Below are 16,146 nucleotides of genomic sequence, written 5' to 3'. Positions count from 1 at the left end.
GATGCGGAGACAGAGGAGTGAAAACCAGCCCGAGGCAGCACTCAGAAATACTCCTAAATGGAGGAGACGGGGAATAAAAACAGCCTGAGATAAGCCAAAGTTACCAGTCAGAGAGATCCTGGGGAGTCAAGCCAGGCCAGTGTGTGTCACACAAGCAGCAGACACTCCACAGGCTCACAGACGGGTCAGGTATGGGGTGTGGTTGCATTGCCTGCACTCAGGAGGTGGAGGCAGAAGGATCAGGAGTTCAAGTTCGTCTCTGGCTTCAAGTTGAGGTCCAGGCCAGTATGGTCTAATTGAGACATCGTCTTATGGAAAAACCACCACCAACACCACCAACAAAAGCCAGGCATGGTGGCACATGCATTAGCTGTTGGGAGGCAGATGGATTTCTGTAAGTTCTAGGGCAGCCTGGTCTACACTGAGATCCGGACCAGCTAGGAATACATGGTGAGATCCTGTCTCAAAACAAAGAGCAATTGCTTTGGAGCCTTGACCATGCAGCTGTCCAATCTGTCCACTTTTCTGAGCCCTAATGCTCCCTTTTTCTTCTTTTCTCTTTCTTCCAAATACTGGCCAAAACCTGAGCATGTCATCTCACAGCGAAATACCAACTCCAGACAGCTGCCCAGATGGAGGTGTCCTGCCTTTATGCATTCAGCCCACTTTGGGCTTTCTCAGACTTTCTTTGAAGCTTCCCGCTTTCACCACATGGCTGCTTGCTGACCTCCCTTGATAAGCATTCCAGTTTAACCAAAAAGGCCTGGCTAGCTTCCTCTTCTCCACGTCCCTCTTACTGGTGGCTGCCACGGTTTACAGCTCACTTGCCCTGTTATTTTCTTTCACACTCCAATACAATTGTGTGTGAGAGACAAGATCCAAGACTGAAGCGGTCCCTGGGTGACAGAATACAGGAATACAGAGGTGACATCTTTTTTTTTTTTTTTTTTTTTTTTTTTTTTTTTTTTGGTTTTTCGAGACAGGGTTTCTCTGTGTAGCTTTGCGCCTCTCCTGGGACTCACTTGGTAGTCCAGGCTGGCCTCGAACTCACAGAGATCCTCCTGGCTCTGCCTCCCGAGTGCTGGGATTAAAGGCGTGCGCCACCACCGCCCGGCCCAGAGGTGACATCTTAAAGAAGTAACTTTTGGTTCCATACAGTACTGTCCTTGGCCATGAGCATTAGCTCTCAGCTCTGCCAACCACAGGCCACATGCTTATTTACTTTGCTCTCTGGCACCAGCAGGGCTTCTGGTGTGCATAAAGGTGTGAGCAACTCAAGGGGGCACTTGATGGTCCCGGGCACACCTTGCAATGTGGATAGCACCCTTCTCTGAGTGAGTTTGTCCTGGTTAAGTATTACCATCCTCTGAACAAACGATAATCCTATGCAGAGTGACTCCAAAGAAATTTAACAAGTGTAGAGTCCAAGTTCATCTGAGCCTCTACTTAAGTTCTAACACCCCACCTGGCTCCAGGTGCTAAGCATAAAGGCAGGAATGCCTCCATCTGGGAACCTGTCTGGAGCTGGCATTAAGCTGTGAGACACTTGCCATTTTCAATTTTTTTTCTTAAAAATTTTTAAAGATTTATTTTTATTTCAAGTGTACAGGTATTTTGCCTGTATGTATGTCTGTGCACCATGTGCAAACCTGATCCCTTTGAAGGTCAAAAGAGGGTGCTGGATTCCCTGGAATTAGAGTTGGAAATAGATGTGAGTTGACATATGGATGCTGGGAATCAAACCAAGGTCGTCTGGAAGAGCAGCCAGTGCTTTTAACCACTGAGCCATTGCTCCAGAGCCACTTTCAAATTTCTTAAGACAATGCTCCTGTTCTACAGTAAGTTCTACCAGGTCCTTAAATGTGGTGGCACACACCTAGAAGCCCAAAACTCTGGAAATAGAGGCAGGAAGATTAGGAGTTCAAGGACAGCCTCAGTTCCACAGCAAGTTTGAGGCCAGCCTGGGGTACATGACACCCTTACTCAAAAAGAAGAAGAAGAAAGAGAAAGAAAAGAAAAAGAAAGAAGAAAGAAGGGAGGGAGGAGAGAGAGGGAGAAAGAAAGAAAGAAAGAAAGAAAGAAAGGAAGGAAGGAAGGAAGGAAGGAAGGAAGGAAGGAAGGAAGGAAGGAAGAAAGGAAGGAAGAAAGGAAGGAAAAGAAATGAGGTCTATCTATAATTCTGAGAATTCCCAAATCTGACAAGCTGGAGCTGACCCTGTCTGGGAAGTGGCACAGGCCTTAATCTCTATGGACTTAGTGTCATGTAACTTCACACAAATCACATTTCTGCCTTCATCTCCCACAGGAGAGAAATGTTTTGCATCCCTGGGAAGCAACCACGGCACTGAGATTATCTTTAAACTGCCAGGAGGCAATGTGTGAAATCGAGATTGTGTGAACTGGCAACTCCAAGCCCTGAAAGACTTCCTCTGTTCAGCATCACCTCCCCTTCCACACCCCCCTCCTGAGACCAGCCTGCTCTGCTGTAGTCTGGCAGGATGCTCGCTCCGCTCGGAGGAAAGCAGCCCTGGCATTTGCTTGGGTGGTCTGATTTTTAGTGGACTGCTGGGGCGGGGGCGGGGAGGGGAGAAAAGGACAGTACAATGACGCCTCTTCTTAGTTTTCCACCTCTGCATCACTTGACAAGACTTGTGAGAAACATCTGTGAACAGACAGCCTGGAATCCTTCCAATGCAGGGACCCAAATATCCAGAATTCACAGAGGAACCAGAATGTGATGACGGAGGTTGTGAAATCACTAAGGCTTGGCTTGCAGCTTCCTGCTTCCTCCTAGGAGTTTGGTAAGCCTCTGCCACACTGTGGGGACTTCACTTTCCACTCAAAACTCTTTCTTGGCAGGACATTTTTCTAATGATTTCAACTATACCTATATGCAAGGAAAGGGTTCATGGAAACCTATGATTATACTTTGAGGCAGAGGAAACAGGGGCTTCATAAAAATCCTGGCTAAGGGGTTGGGAAGATAGTTATCATTAAATGGTTGTCTTTGCAAGTGTGAAAACCTGAGCTGGATACCAGAACTCCCTTTCTGTTTCAAGTGGGAAGGCCCACTTTTTTTTTTTTTTTAATGTGCATTGGTGTTTTGTCTGCATGAAGATGCCGGTACCCTGGAACTGGAGTTACAGTTATGAGCTGCCATGTGGATGCTAGGAATTGAACCTGGGTACTGTGGAAGAACAGCTAGTGTTCTTAATTACTGAGCCATCTCTCCAGCCCCCAGAACTCCCCCTTTTAAAACTTTTTTTGAAAGAGGGTCTCACTGGGGGCTGGAGAGATGGCTCAGAGGTTAAGAGCACTGCTTGCTCTTCCAAAGGTCCTGAGTTCAATTCCCAGCAACTACATGGTGGCTCACAACTATCTGTAGTGAGATCTGGTGCCCTCTTCTGGCCTGCAGCCATATATGCAGACAGAACACTGTATACATAATAAATCTTTAAAAAAAAAAAAGAGGGTCTCACTGAGTATCCCTGGCTAGCCTGACACTCACTCTGTAGACCTAGCTGGCCTTGAACTCCCAGAAACTTCTTGCTTCTGCCTCCACAGTTATAGGATTAAAGGCATGATAGCACACCTGGACAGAACTCACACTTTTAAAAAACCAAACAAAAAGCCAGAAGCAGAGGCTGGAGTGGTTAAGAGTGCTTGCTATTCTTCCAATGCCCAGCCTCCCCATCTGATGGCTCACACCTACCTGTTAACTCCAGCTCCAGGGGATCTGAGGCCTACTTCTGTGCCCTCCTCTCTTGGGCACCAGCATGTACATGACTTACATGTACACAAACCCAGGACTAGGTACTCCCAAGACAGGCAGGTTTCTGGGCTCACTGGCCTGGACAGTCAAGTTCTACACCAGTAAGAGACCATCTCAAAAAAAAAAAAAAGAAAAAGAAAAAAGAGCGGGGAGGTGGTTCTCTGTGTAGCCCTGGCTGTCCTGGAACTCCCTCTGTAGCCCAGGCTGGCCTTGAACTCAGAGATTCACCTGCCTCTGACTCCTGAGTGCTGGGATTAAAGGCATGCACCATCATGGCCCCCCCACACACAAAAAAAACCAACTTTTTTTTAAAACAAAGAAAAAAGTGAAGAGTGCCTGAGGAATGGCAATAAAAAAATCATAATAAAAAAATGTCCTCTGACCTCTACACACCTGCATATACATGAACATACACACAGGGGGAAAAAAAAACACCTGGGTAAGGAAATCAACTTCACAGCTTTTTTTGGGTGTGAGCAAAAACAAGGTTCCGTGGTTAAGTTACTTTAAGAATGCTGAATCAAATGCCTTCATTGTACAGTTTCTCAGGGCCTTAACCAAACTGGCAAGCCTTGTCAATCTTTAAGAAAAATGTAATAGGAAAAGATTTCTCAAACCTACCTGAACACAGAACACAAGAGAACTTGAGAACGTTTAAAACATATAGCCTTAAAGGATTGCCTTAAAAACCTATAAAGGGAGAGGCTGGAGAGATGGCTCAGCAGTTAAGAACAATGGCTGCTCTCCAACCATGTGGGATCAATTCCCAGCACCCACATGGCAGGTCACAACTGTCTGTAATCCAGTTCCAGTGGATCTGACGCCCTCACACAGAAATACATGCAGGCCAAACACAAACACATCAAACAAATAAACAAACAACAACAAGCTAGGTAGTGGCGCACACCTTTAGTCCCAGCACTTGGGAGGCAGAGGCAGGTGGATCTCTGTGAGTTCGAGGCCAGCCTGGGCTACAGAGCGAGATCCAGGAGAGCCAAGGCTGTTACATAGTGAAACCCTGTCTCAAAAAACCAACCAACCAAACAAACAAAACAAAACAAAATAAGAGCTAGTTCCAAGATAGCCAGAGCTTCACAGAAAAACCCTGTCTCAAAACAAAACTTGACACAAAGGGGTCAAGTGTGGTGTCAAATACCTTTAACCCAGCAATTGGGAGGTAGAGGCAGGATGATCCATGTGAGTTGCAGGTCAGTCTGAGCTGCACTATCTAACACACACACACACACACACACACACACACACACACACACACTCAAAATCTGTACGGGGCTGCCCCAAGATGGATCGCATGCTTAGTATGCTCAAGACCCTGAGTTCAATCCCCAGCAACCACAAAACCAAACATCAATAAAAATCTGTCCTACCACCCCATCCCTTCACACCAAGGGATGACAAGATGACTCAATAGGTGATTCCTGAGACTCATGTGGCAGCAAAGGACTTAACTCCTGAAAGTTGTCCTCTGACCTCCACCCTGCAACACAGCATGAGCATGTACAATAAATAAATAAATGTATTTTTTTTTTCCCCGAGACGGAGTTTCTCTGTGTAGGCTTGGCTGTCCTGGAACTCACTCTGTAGACCAGGCTGGCCTGACCTCACAAAGATCCGCCTGCCTCTGCTTCCTGACTTCTAGGATTAAATGCATGAGCCACCACCGCCTGGCAATATAAAACATTTTTAAAAGTGCAAAAGTTTAGCTAATGCTGATTTGATGACCACTTTCAGGAAAGATAAGACTACTCTGGCAAGGTGGCCCATGCCTGACCAGCCCAACACTTGGGAGGCACAGGCAAGAAGATTACTGGGCCTGCAAGTTCCAGGCCAGCCAGGGCTAAACAGTGAAACCCTGTCTCAAAAGAAGGAAAGAAAAAACAAAGTCAAAAGGTGACAGAAGTGACAGTTGAGTACTAGAGCCTTTCCTTAGCTGACCTAAAGTAACCCTGAGACAGAAAGGGATGAGATTAGAAACTCTTAACAGCACCCTCCGTGCAGTGAGACCCAGGTCTAGATTTCCTTGTGATGCTAATTCTGGCACGGGGCTGCTGGCCCTAGCATGTCCCAGCCTCACTGGAGTCTTGGCTTCTGTAAAGCTAAACTGAAGATGTTAGAATAGACTTCTAAGAACATTTACAGTCCCCTGTCAGCCACGGACTCCAAATAGTAAGTATATTTTTGCATTCCACCATTATATGGTATGACCAAAAAAAAAAAAAAAAAAAAGGCTGTTCTCCAGACTGACTAGGTGTGACAATTTGAGTCTGTCACCTCTCCACCTGCTGGCTCCTGAGCTATGAGTCAACACCCTGAGTAAATGAAACTGGGTTCACACCCAGTCTATCCAAGGACTACACCCTCCCAGTGCCCCAGCCCTGGCAATACATCACACACCATCCTACAGGAAGAGAGGTCAGCTCTGACTGGAAGGAGCTCTCCAGGTATCAGAAGCAAGGCTGCTTTCCCTCACACCACTGTGCCATGAGTGGAAAGTCATTCCAGTCCGAGGAGGAGCAGATCACCGTCAGCCAAGCTCTCTTTTTCACCCCAGGATTCCCCTCGGATGTTGCCGGTATGCTGGCCAACAGCTGCTTCCTGCCGCACCATATCCTGAGGCTGCCTGGATAAACTGTCTTACTTGAACGCAATGCAGAAGTTACTTCTAAAGTTACTCTCACATTTTGCCCAGTCATTTCCACCAGAGATGAGCTTTAAGACTTTCAAGGAGCTACTGTTAATACAGGGCAAAAGAATCCTGCCCACTGCTGACCCTGGGGAAGATCCTGCTGCAGCGTTGGCCAGCTGACCGCCCCTGATAGCAGCAGAAAATGTATTATTCTGACAGAATAAAACTGAACAAAGGGACATCACTGCATACCACATACTCCAAAAGGCTATTGGATCCTTGCTATATATAACCCAACCCCAGTATCATAGAGCAGTTCATCATGAAACCAAAGGAGTTTGAACAAGACATTAACAGGAAAAATGCAAATATTCTTTCCTCACTCAACTAAGAGCGGCAACTGTTTGCCTTACATAAGAGACAAGGCCCTGTGAAGGCTCTGTCAAAAACCATTAAGCTAAAAGAGGAATATTCTAAATCCCCCGTGTAACAAGGAATGAACTACCAAAATCTGCCCGAGGGTTCCTATCAGCTAGGTCACCTTGACAAAGAAGCAGAAATTTTCCACTCTCAGCCTGGCTGGATGCAGTGGCACATTCTGGTTATGGTGGCTCTTGGGAGGCAGAGGAAGGACTCCAAGTTCAAGACAGCATGTGACACATAAGGAGTTCAGAGCCAGTCTGTGCTACATAAAGAGAACCTGTTCGAAATAAACCAAGGGCCAGGCCTGAAGCTCGGTGCCACCCAATATGTCCAGTGGTAGAGGATCTGCCTAGCATGTGCAAAGTTGTGGTTCAATCCTCACCACTGCAAAACATCAAAACAACAACAATCAATTCTACTCTCCTGGCCGCGTAACCATCTAGTTCAGGGCGCCTTTGCCTTTGCTTCCGCCCTTGGAAGGCTCCGCAGCAGAAAAGCTCGAGTGACTTCTCCAACGTCTGCAGGAAACTTAGAAGTTGCAGATGACCAAAATAACACGGCAGCGGGATGAGCTGCGTGTGCTTGGTGACATACTGACACAGTAGACAGCTGGGCTCGTAAATCACCAGTCAGCACAAGCACCCTTCCCTCAAACTGGTTTCGGGCAGACAGGAAAGAAGAAGCATGAAGTGCCTTGGCGCTGACGAGAGTCCCCGTGCCTCGGCATAGACAAGGGGGTTATCCCTGAGCTCTCCACTCAAAGGTTTTTGGCTTTGAGTCTGAAGACTGTTGTATTCTTGAACGTTCCAAAGGTCAAGCCAGCAACCACCCATGCAGATTTGCCAAACTAGTGTACCTTGTGCTCCAAGCTCCTTCACCACCACCCCACCCTACCACACCCCACTGCCGGCAACTCTCTCTCTCGTGTGGCCCAAATTCACTCCAAATAAAGCCCTTGGCCAACATGTAGAATTTTGACCCCGGCCACTTTCTGGCTTGGGCTCTCTTCCTACCCTCCCTCAGCCTTCTTTTCTCGATAAACACCAGGGAGTCTCCTGAACGTTAGGTACTTGCTTGGCTACTGCGATTGCTGATGGGGTGCTGGGTTGTCCCCACCCTGCGAGACTTCTACTTCCTCATTATGTTTCAATGACCCTTTCTCCTAAGATGACTCAAGACAGGTGGGTCCCCGAGACTGTAGCAATGTCACAGGCACATTTTGCTTCCCCTCCTGACTCTAGGGCATCTCCCCAAGGATAAGAACGTGCCCGCTGGCCCTTTCTCCAGCAGTATCGGGTCAGAGCGGCTACATCCCGGGGTGCAGTAAGAGCCCACTTCTTTCCGTGCTGCGGCGCCCCGCCCCCTTGCCGCAATTCCACCTGTTGCAAACTCCCGCCCCCATACAGACTATGATAGGCCAGTCTTCGTATCCCACTCTCCCATTGGACAGGCCATCCGTCCCTCCTACGCCACGTCTCCCCGCTTTGGCGAAAGAGGCCCAGGCCGCGGCCCTTGGCCCTAGAGAGATCTGGGAGTTGGGGGTTCTACCTGGAAGGGGTTTACATCCACTGGGTCCGCGAAGGGGTTAGTGTCGAAGGCCGACATGGTGATCGGGGGCCAGCGGGCGATCTCTGCGAGCGCTACTGCGTTCGGTCACTCAGACCCAGCAGCACTCAGTGTAGACCCTCCACTTCCGGGAGCGAGGCAGCCGTTCTGGCGCAGGCGTAGGGCCCTCTGTGGGGGCGTGGCCCTGGGACGTCACAGAGGTCCGCTCCGCCCCCTGCCCAGCCCACTAGAAAGCAATGGATAAGCGTTCTGTTTCCCTCCACTTAGTACTTTTTTTCCTGCCAAGGTGCTGGAGGTAGAACCCAGGGCCTCACGAATGATAGACAAGCGCTGTATCCCTGAGCTACACCCAGAGCCCTTCAATTCACTTCCTCCTCCTGTGCAGGATGTCTTCTGATACCTTCGTTCCAATTTGTGCTACTTCTGAGTTTCCAAGTGAGGGACCCAGCAGTAAACTCCTTGCATTCTTAGAGAGGAAAATTGGGAAATTCGGGCAAGCCCCTGAGCAAAATGACAAGGTGACGTGTCAATCAGAGGAGTTCTTTGAAGAACTGTGCTCGAGGACAAAGTTGGAAGACAGTGCGTCAGCCCCTGCCCTAGATGAGGCCCCTATCCTTTTAGGCTCCACCCTCCTTGTCCAAGTTCTGTGGTTTCAGGGATTTCCTGGAGGAGGTGGCTAATCCACTCAAAAACTCACCTTATTTATCCATGTCTTTTGGGCTGCTGTGGAATCCAGCTCTTGCCATTTCTAACCCTGGAATGGAACAGCGCTACTAATTGGTCTATTATTTGTGTTGTAAACAGATATGTTTTTGCTTTTGTTTTGTTGGTAATTGTTGGTTTCCAGGGGTTTTGGTTGGTTGGTTGGTTTGCTGGTTTGTTGTTTTAATTGTTGTTTATATATTTGAAACAGGGACTTACTGTATAGATCAGGATGGCTTTGAACTTGTGATATTAAGGTGGTATCAGTATCAAAACACAGGGAAATTATGGAGATTTGAAAAGGGAAAGGAGGCCAGGCGGTAGTGGCTCATGACTTTGATCTCAGCACTCAGAAGACAGAGGCAGGCAGATCTCTGTGAGTTCAAGTCCAGCCTGGCCTACAGAGTGAGTTCCAGGACAGCCAGAGCTGTTATACAGAGAAACTCTGTCTCAAAAAAAAAGAAAAAGAAAAAGAAAGAAAAAGAAACAAAAGGAGGCTGGAGAGGTGGCTGCTCTTCCAGAGGACCCAGGTTCAATTCCCAGCGTCTACATGGCAGCTCACAACTGTCTGTAACTCCAGTTCCAGGAGACTGAGCACCCTCACACAGACATACATATAGGCAAAATACCAATACACATAAAATGAAAATAAATAAATTATTTGAAAACAAAACAAAAAAGTAGTAATAGTGGTTATTGTTATATCTCCACGAGCTGTGGATGGATGTGAGTACATGTGTCAGAAGATAATTTGGTGGAGTTGGTCCTCTCCTTCCACCTTTATGTGTTTTTCAGGGATTGAACTAAGGTCATTAGGCTTAGTGTCAAGCACCCTTTACCTTCTGAGCAATTTCATTGGCCCTATTTGCTGCTGTTTGCTTGTTTTTAGAGAGGATCTTAGGCTTGGACTCCTGATCCTCCTGCCCCCACCTCCAAAGTGCTGGGATTATAGACCTCTGAAAGACATCCAGCTTTAAAAAAATTATCACTAACAGACTCCGAGGAGCTACGGGCCAAGAAAGAGAGATGTATGTTTTTTCAATATTGCTGTCTGATCCATTTGCTTACCAATTAAAAGCCAGTATTCCTGGAACAGGAGAGATGACTTCATTGCTAATAGCATTGTCTGTTGATCCAGAATATCTGGATTTCATTCCCAGCAACTCGCAAACATCTGTGACTCCAGTCGTAGGGAATGATCCAATGCCCTCTTCTGGCTTCCTCTGGCACACATGTGGTTCATGGACATACATGCAAGCAAACCACCCATACCCAGGAAGCAGGATCAGAAGTTCAAGATTATCCTCAACTACATGTGGAGTTCAAGGGCAGTCTGAGCTACATAAGAACCTGTCTCAAAGATAGACAAACAGGTTATAAGAAGAAAGGACTGGGGAGAAGGCCCAGTTGGTAAAGTGCTTTCTATATAAACATGAAGACTTGAGTTCAGAGACACAGCACCCATGTAAGAAGTTGGACAAGGCCCGGGCAGTGGTGGTGCACGCCTTTAATCCCAGCACTTGGGAGGCAGAGCCAGGTGGATCCCTGTGAGTTCAAGGCCAGCCTGGGCTACCAAGTGAATTCCAGGAAAGTAGCAAAACTACACAGAGAAACCCTGTCTCAAAAAAAAAAAAAAAAAAAAAAGAAAAAAAGAAGCTGGACAAGGAGGTGTGTCTGTAATCCTAGTGCTGGGAAAGCAGAAACAGGAAGATTCTGGGAGCTCTTTGGCCAGCTGGCCTTGGTAAGCTCCAGGTTCAGTGAGAGACCCTGCCTTGAAAAATAAGGTGGAGAGTGATAGAGGAAGACATCTTATTTTTAACACCAGCCTCTGCCCTCCACACTTGCATCAACTACCATGTGCTTACAAACAATAAATTTAAAAAATATGATAAATTAAACAAGAAAGCCATGGCTTTGCACATGGTGAACAAGCCCTCTCCCAAGGATGTACCAGCCCTTATGACTCTTAGACAAACATACTATTTCCTTGTCAATGAAACATTCCACTTTTAATTTAATTAAAAAAAATTGAGACAGGGTTTCACATAGCCCAGGCTGGCCCCAAACTAACTATCATGCTGAGGATGCCCTTCAATGCCTGATGCTCCTGCCCCTACCTCCCAAATACTGGAATTACAGGCAGGTATCATCCCAAATGGCTCTACTTGTAATCAAAGAACAAGATCAGCAAATCCTTGGCCAGTGGTTAATTGTTATGCGAAGCCCAGCAGAGGCCCTGTGTTCTAGAAATCTAAAGAAGACTTACTGAACTCTTTTTTTGTCGGGGGGGGGGGGGGGGGGGGGGAGGGGAGGGGGGATTCAAGACAGGGTTTCTCTGTGTAGCCCTGGCTGTCCTGGAATTCACTTTGTAGACCAGGCTGGCCTTGAACTCACAGAGATCCACCTGTCTCTGCCTACCGAGTGCTGGGATTAAAGGGGTGTGCCGCCGCCACCACCCAAGTGACTTACTGAACTCTTAGATGTCTTAGTTTTTTTTTTTTTCTTCTAGTTCCTTTTCTTGGGAATACCTAGCTTTGCAGTTTAAGATGGGGAAAGAGAACCGAAAGCAACTTTTACCAAAGAACATTCTTAACCCATTAGGGGATTTTAGTCAAAGGTGATGGAGAAGTTTATAGCAAAGCTGGGGGAGACTAGTAATACATTGCTCAGCTGTATGCCTTCCAGATTAATTATATGCTTTTTCAGTAGTGGGAATGGAACCCAGGTTCTTGGGTATATTGGACAAGAGCTCTACCATTGAGTTACACTGCTAACTGATTTAAAAACAAACTTTTATTTCATAGGGTCTGATCCTTACACCTGTAATCCCAGCACATCATAAACTGAGGCAGAAAAATTACTGCTACCTCAAGGCCAGCCTGAGTTTCAGGCCTTCCTGAGCTACAGAGTCAGACCCTGTTGAAAGAAAGAAGAAGGAAGGAAAAAAGGAAGAAAGAAAGAAAGAAAATAAGGGAAAAAGGAAGAAAGGAAGGAAGAGGTTAGATAGATAAAAAGAAAATTATCTTAAAACAAGAGTCTCACTAAGTTGCCTAGGCTAGCCTTGAACTCTTGAGTAGTTAGCTTTTTTTCTTTTTCTTCTTTCTTCCTTTTTTTTGAGAGATGAGGCCTCATATAGGCCCAATTAGCCTCCAGTATGTAGGCCAAGGATGACCTTGAGCACCTGATCCTCTTGCTTCTGTAAGAGGGCTCCAGACCTTAGCATAACTGACTCCATGATGGAGGTACCATTCTGGCTGTAAAACTCAACATGTAGATGGCACCGCCTGCCAAAAGGAAGACAAAGACCTAATCCACCAAAGTCATCATTCTGGGAAAGTCTCTGAATGTGCTAACCTTCCTTTTTGGCTTCTGTAGTTCTGTTTCTGTAACTCGTCTTGTTAACTGAAGTGTGTCAACCCAGAGTATGATTTTTGTGCTTAAAGCTCACCTGAGAGAGGCTTGGGGCTACACTGGGAACCTGAACATCCTGTGTAGTCACCATCCAGCCAGCTAAAAAAGACTTTCTGTTGTCTGAGCTGTCTTCTCTAGTGGGTACCCCACAACACCTCTACTTCCAGAGTTCTGCTGTTATAGGTATGTACCACTAAACCCAGTTCAAATGAGCCTTTTTTTAAAATTGACACAGTAGGGATTGTCTAGGGTGGTAAACATGTTAGGCAAGTGCTCTGATACTGAGCTAAATCCCCAGTCCCTACCCCTCTCTCTTTCTTTCAAGATAAGGTCTCATTGTAGCCCAGGTTAGTCTAGAACTTACTATGTATCTCAGGTTGGCCTTAAAATTTCAATCCTCCTGCATCAGCCTCTTGAGTTAAGATTACAGGTCTGTGTCAAGACTTTCAAATTAGTAATTGTTAAAGTCAATTAAAAGCAAGTGAGGGTGCTGAAGAGATGGCTCATTAATTAAAAGCAAGTACTGCTCTTGCAGAGAACTCATGTTGGATGGCTTATAATGGCCTGTACCTCCAGCTCCATGGAGATCTGATACCTTCGGTCCACTGTGGACACCTGCACTCATGTGTACAGACCCATATACAGGCACAAATACAAACATAATAAAAAATATTTAAAAGCAAGGAGGCTAAAAGATTTATTGGCTACAATATCTCAATCATAAAAGGAGAGAATTTTTAGAAAGGGTATAACACAGTATGTAGCTTAACAAGAATGACAGCTAGCTGCTATCTCAGTTCGAACTCTCGGCAGAGCACTGGCAGAAATGTGAAGCAGAGCTGAGTGTGGTGGCACACACCTTTAATCCCAGCCCCCAGGAGGCAGAGGCAGCAGAGGCAGACAGATCTCTGTGAGTTCGAGGCCAGCCTCAAAATTAAAAACCAACAAGAAAAACCCTACAAAGAAATGTGAAGTAGAGTTAGACTTAGACATGCTCTAGAAGAGAGAGAGAGAGAGAGAGAGAGAGAGAGAGAGAGAGAGAGAGAGAGAGAGAGGAAATCCCTGAATAACATAGTGTAAGCTGTCCTTCAAGAGTCAGACCAGCAAGAGGGAGTGGTGGAAAATTCTAGGTTCTCCAGGTACTCTGGTTTCCCTTACAGATGATTTTTCCTGTGTCGGGGTGGGTAGCATGGGATGGGGGCATTCTGTCTCAACAATCAAAATGTTTCCTTTCTTATGCAAAAGATATTCTGCGTAAGTGATTCTGAGTCTGGCGACAATGGAATGGCCTCTTGAACTCCTGTGTCTAATTCTTTTTTTAATTTCATGTGCTCTTGTTTTGTCTGCATGTGTATCTGTGCACCATGTGTGTGTCTGTCCTATGGAGGCCAGAAGGTGTCAGAATCCCTGGAACTGGAGGTAGAGTTGTTTATGAGCTGCCATGTGGGTGCTGAGAACAGAACTTGGGTTCTCTGGAAGAGCAGTGTTATTATTGTGGAGCCAGCTCTCCACCCCTGTGTCTAATTCTCTCTCTCTTGCTCTCTCTTTCTCTCTGGCTCTTTTGAGACAGTCTCACTATGTCGCCCCAAGCTAGCTCAGAACTCACAGAGCTCTGCCTGCCTTGGCCTTCTAACTACTGGGCTTAAACCATGCCCAACTCCTGTGTCTAATTTTGTCCTCGCAAGTTAGTATGGCCTGGGGAACAGAGGTGAGGGAAGGATACAGTACTCCAAGTAGGAGGTATTTTTGTTGTTGTTGTTGTTTTGTTTTGTTTTTAGAGACAGGGTTTCTCTGTGTAGTTTTGGTGCCTGTCCTGGATCTCGCTCTGTAGCCCAGGCTGGCCTCGAACTCACAGAGAAGATCCCCCTGGCTCTGCCTCCTGAGTACTGGGATTAAAGGTGTGCGCCACCACTGCCTGGCCACATGATTTTTTACGTTTTCCATTTTATTAATTAGTCTATGAGAAAGCTTCCTTTGAAATGCAGGTTGATTTATATAAACAAGAGGATTCCAGGAGGGTTCTTTCTTAGGAAAGAAAGTTTGAGAAACCCCTCCCCTTTCCTTGAACATTTGTGGTAGAGACTGTGCAAATCAACCCCCAAGCCCGAATGTATAAGGCAGAGGCAGGTCTGAGAGGCCTCGGAGCTCACACGGACCACACCTAGACACCAAATTCTCAACACAAAGAAGATGTATTTACCCCAGAGGGGACAACGGGGGAGAGGGGGCTGCCTCTGGATCAGGCAAAGAGCAGAAGGTATCTCTGCAGGAGTGGTTTTTAAGGAGAAAAATGAGAAGTCTGTGCTCGGATGAGTTACTAAGTCCTGATTCAACATGAGAGTCCGTGTAGCCAAATAATGAATTTTGGTTGCTGGACCTTGAGGTTTTGATAGTTGAACCTTGGTGATCAGTCTCTGGAATGAGCTAGGCATACGGAAGTGGACCTTGGTGGCTAACTTTATGAGGGAATGGGCCTTGGTGGCAGGCTTTAGGAATGTAATCTAATGGTTTAGCAAGGGAGAGGGAAGTGCAGTGGGCAAGACATGCCAGTGCCATGTTTGCAATGCTGAGCCTGTTAGGGAGCTCTTCAAGGTCTGTAACCCCTTCCTCCTGTTCCCAGGAGCGTTGACAGCTGATTCTGGGTCTCTAGCTGGCTGCTCTCCTCCTAGGCTAAGGCGATCCGGATGTCAGAGACTTTCTACAGAGGCTCTGACAAGATTACTCCACAGCAGAAGTCCATCCCCAGCCTCCCCTGTGCAGGGTTCCTGGTGACTCCCCTCCTGTCACAGCTTGTGAGCAGATCAGACTGAAAGAGGGCTGGCTTCTGGAGACACCTAAGATGGGAGGGTCAGAGGACTGCTTTACAATCTCCACAGACCCTACAATAAAGCTGACAGATCTCTATTACTATCCTCATTCTACAGAGTAAGAAACAGAAGTTCAGAGGCGTGAAGGGGGTGCAAGAGACATCTGCCATCATCATAGTTACATTACCCCAATAACCTTCTACCCACCGGGTGTTCAGGAACCCCTGAAATCCTCATGATAGCATATGAACCCCTACTCATCACCTTTCCATTTTACTGACTCCTTTCTCCCCAGTGTGTGTGTGTGTGTGTGTGTGTGTGTGTGTGTGTGTGTGTGTCCCTTTGTCCTGCAGTGTTGACCTCTTTGCTATTTAATTGTGTAAAATATAGGCACAAGTTCCAGCACTAGAGGATTCTTGCTAGCTCTTTCTTCTACTGGGAACACTTTTCAGTCTTCCTCAACTCTCTCCTTCTTATTGGGGCTTATCCAGATGGCCTGTTTGTGACAAGGTCTCACTATGTGCCTCAGGCTGATCCTGAACTCAAGACAATCCTCCTGTCTCAGCTCCCCAAGTGCTGGAATTACAGGGGTGTGCTACTATGCCTGGTTTGTTGCCTTTAGACACACTGTTAAAATTTATTTAATTACTTCCCTTCTCTAGACCAGAAACCCTGAAAAAGTACACAAGTAATGTTATCTTGTTCTCTGTTGTATACTTGGAACATACTGTGGTACTTTGAGTCCTCAGTACTCACATACGGGTAAAAGGAATTGGAAGGCAGGAGTGTTCAGAACGAGAATTAGGGGGAATACTTTTGGG

General features: G+C 46.6%; 1 protein-coding gene across 2 annotated transcripts in view; it reads right to left on the bottom strand.

The window, feature by feature from the left end:
- Nucleotides 1-8,784, bottom strand: part of Scamp2 (secretory carrier membrane protein 2) — a 28,828-nt gene extending 20,044 nt beyond the window's left edge. Inside the window, exon 1 of one of the 2 annotated variants that reach the window (XM_006971531.4) lies at nt 8,388-8,784. In XM_006971531.4, coding sequence (XP_006971593.1) covers nt 8,388-8,444 — 57 coding nt within the window. In that variant the 5' untranslated portion in view covers nt 8,445-8,784. The remainder of the gene's footprint in view (nt 1-8,387) is intronic. The other variant, XM_006971532.4, reaches the window with a different exon arrangement.
- Nucleotides 8,785-16,146: the final 7,362 nt, after the last annotated feature.

Source organism: Peromyscus maniculatus, chromosome 7, assembly GCF_049852395.1.
Source record: "Peromyscus maniculatus bairdii isolate BWxNUB_F1_BW_parent chromosome 7, HU_Pman_BW_mat_3.1, whole genome shotgun sequence".
Taxonomy (NCBI): domain Eukaryota; kingdom Metazoa; phylum Chordata; class Mammalia; order Rodentia; family Cricetidae; genus Peromyscus; species Peromyscus maniculatus.
Note: the sequence above shows the minus strand (reverse complement) of the source record. Positions and strands in the feature narration are given on the sequence as shown.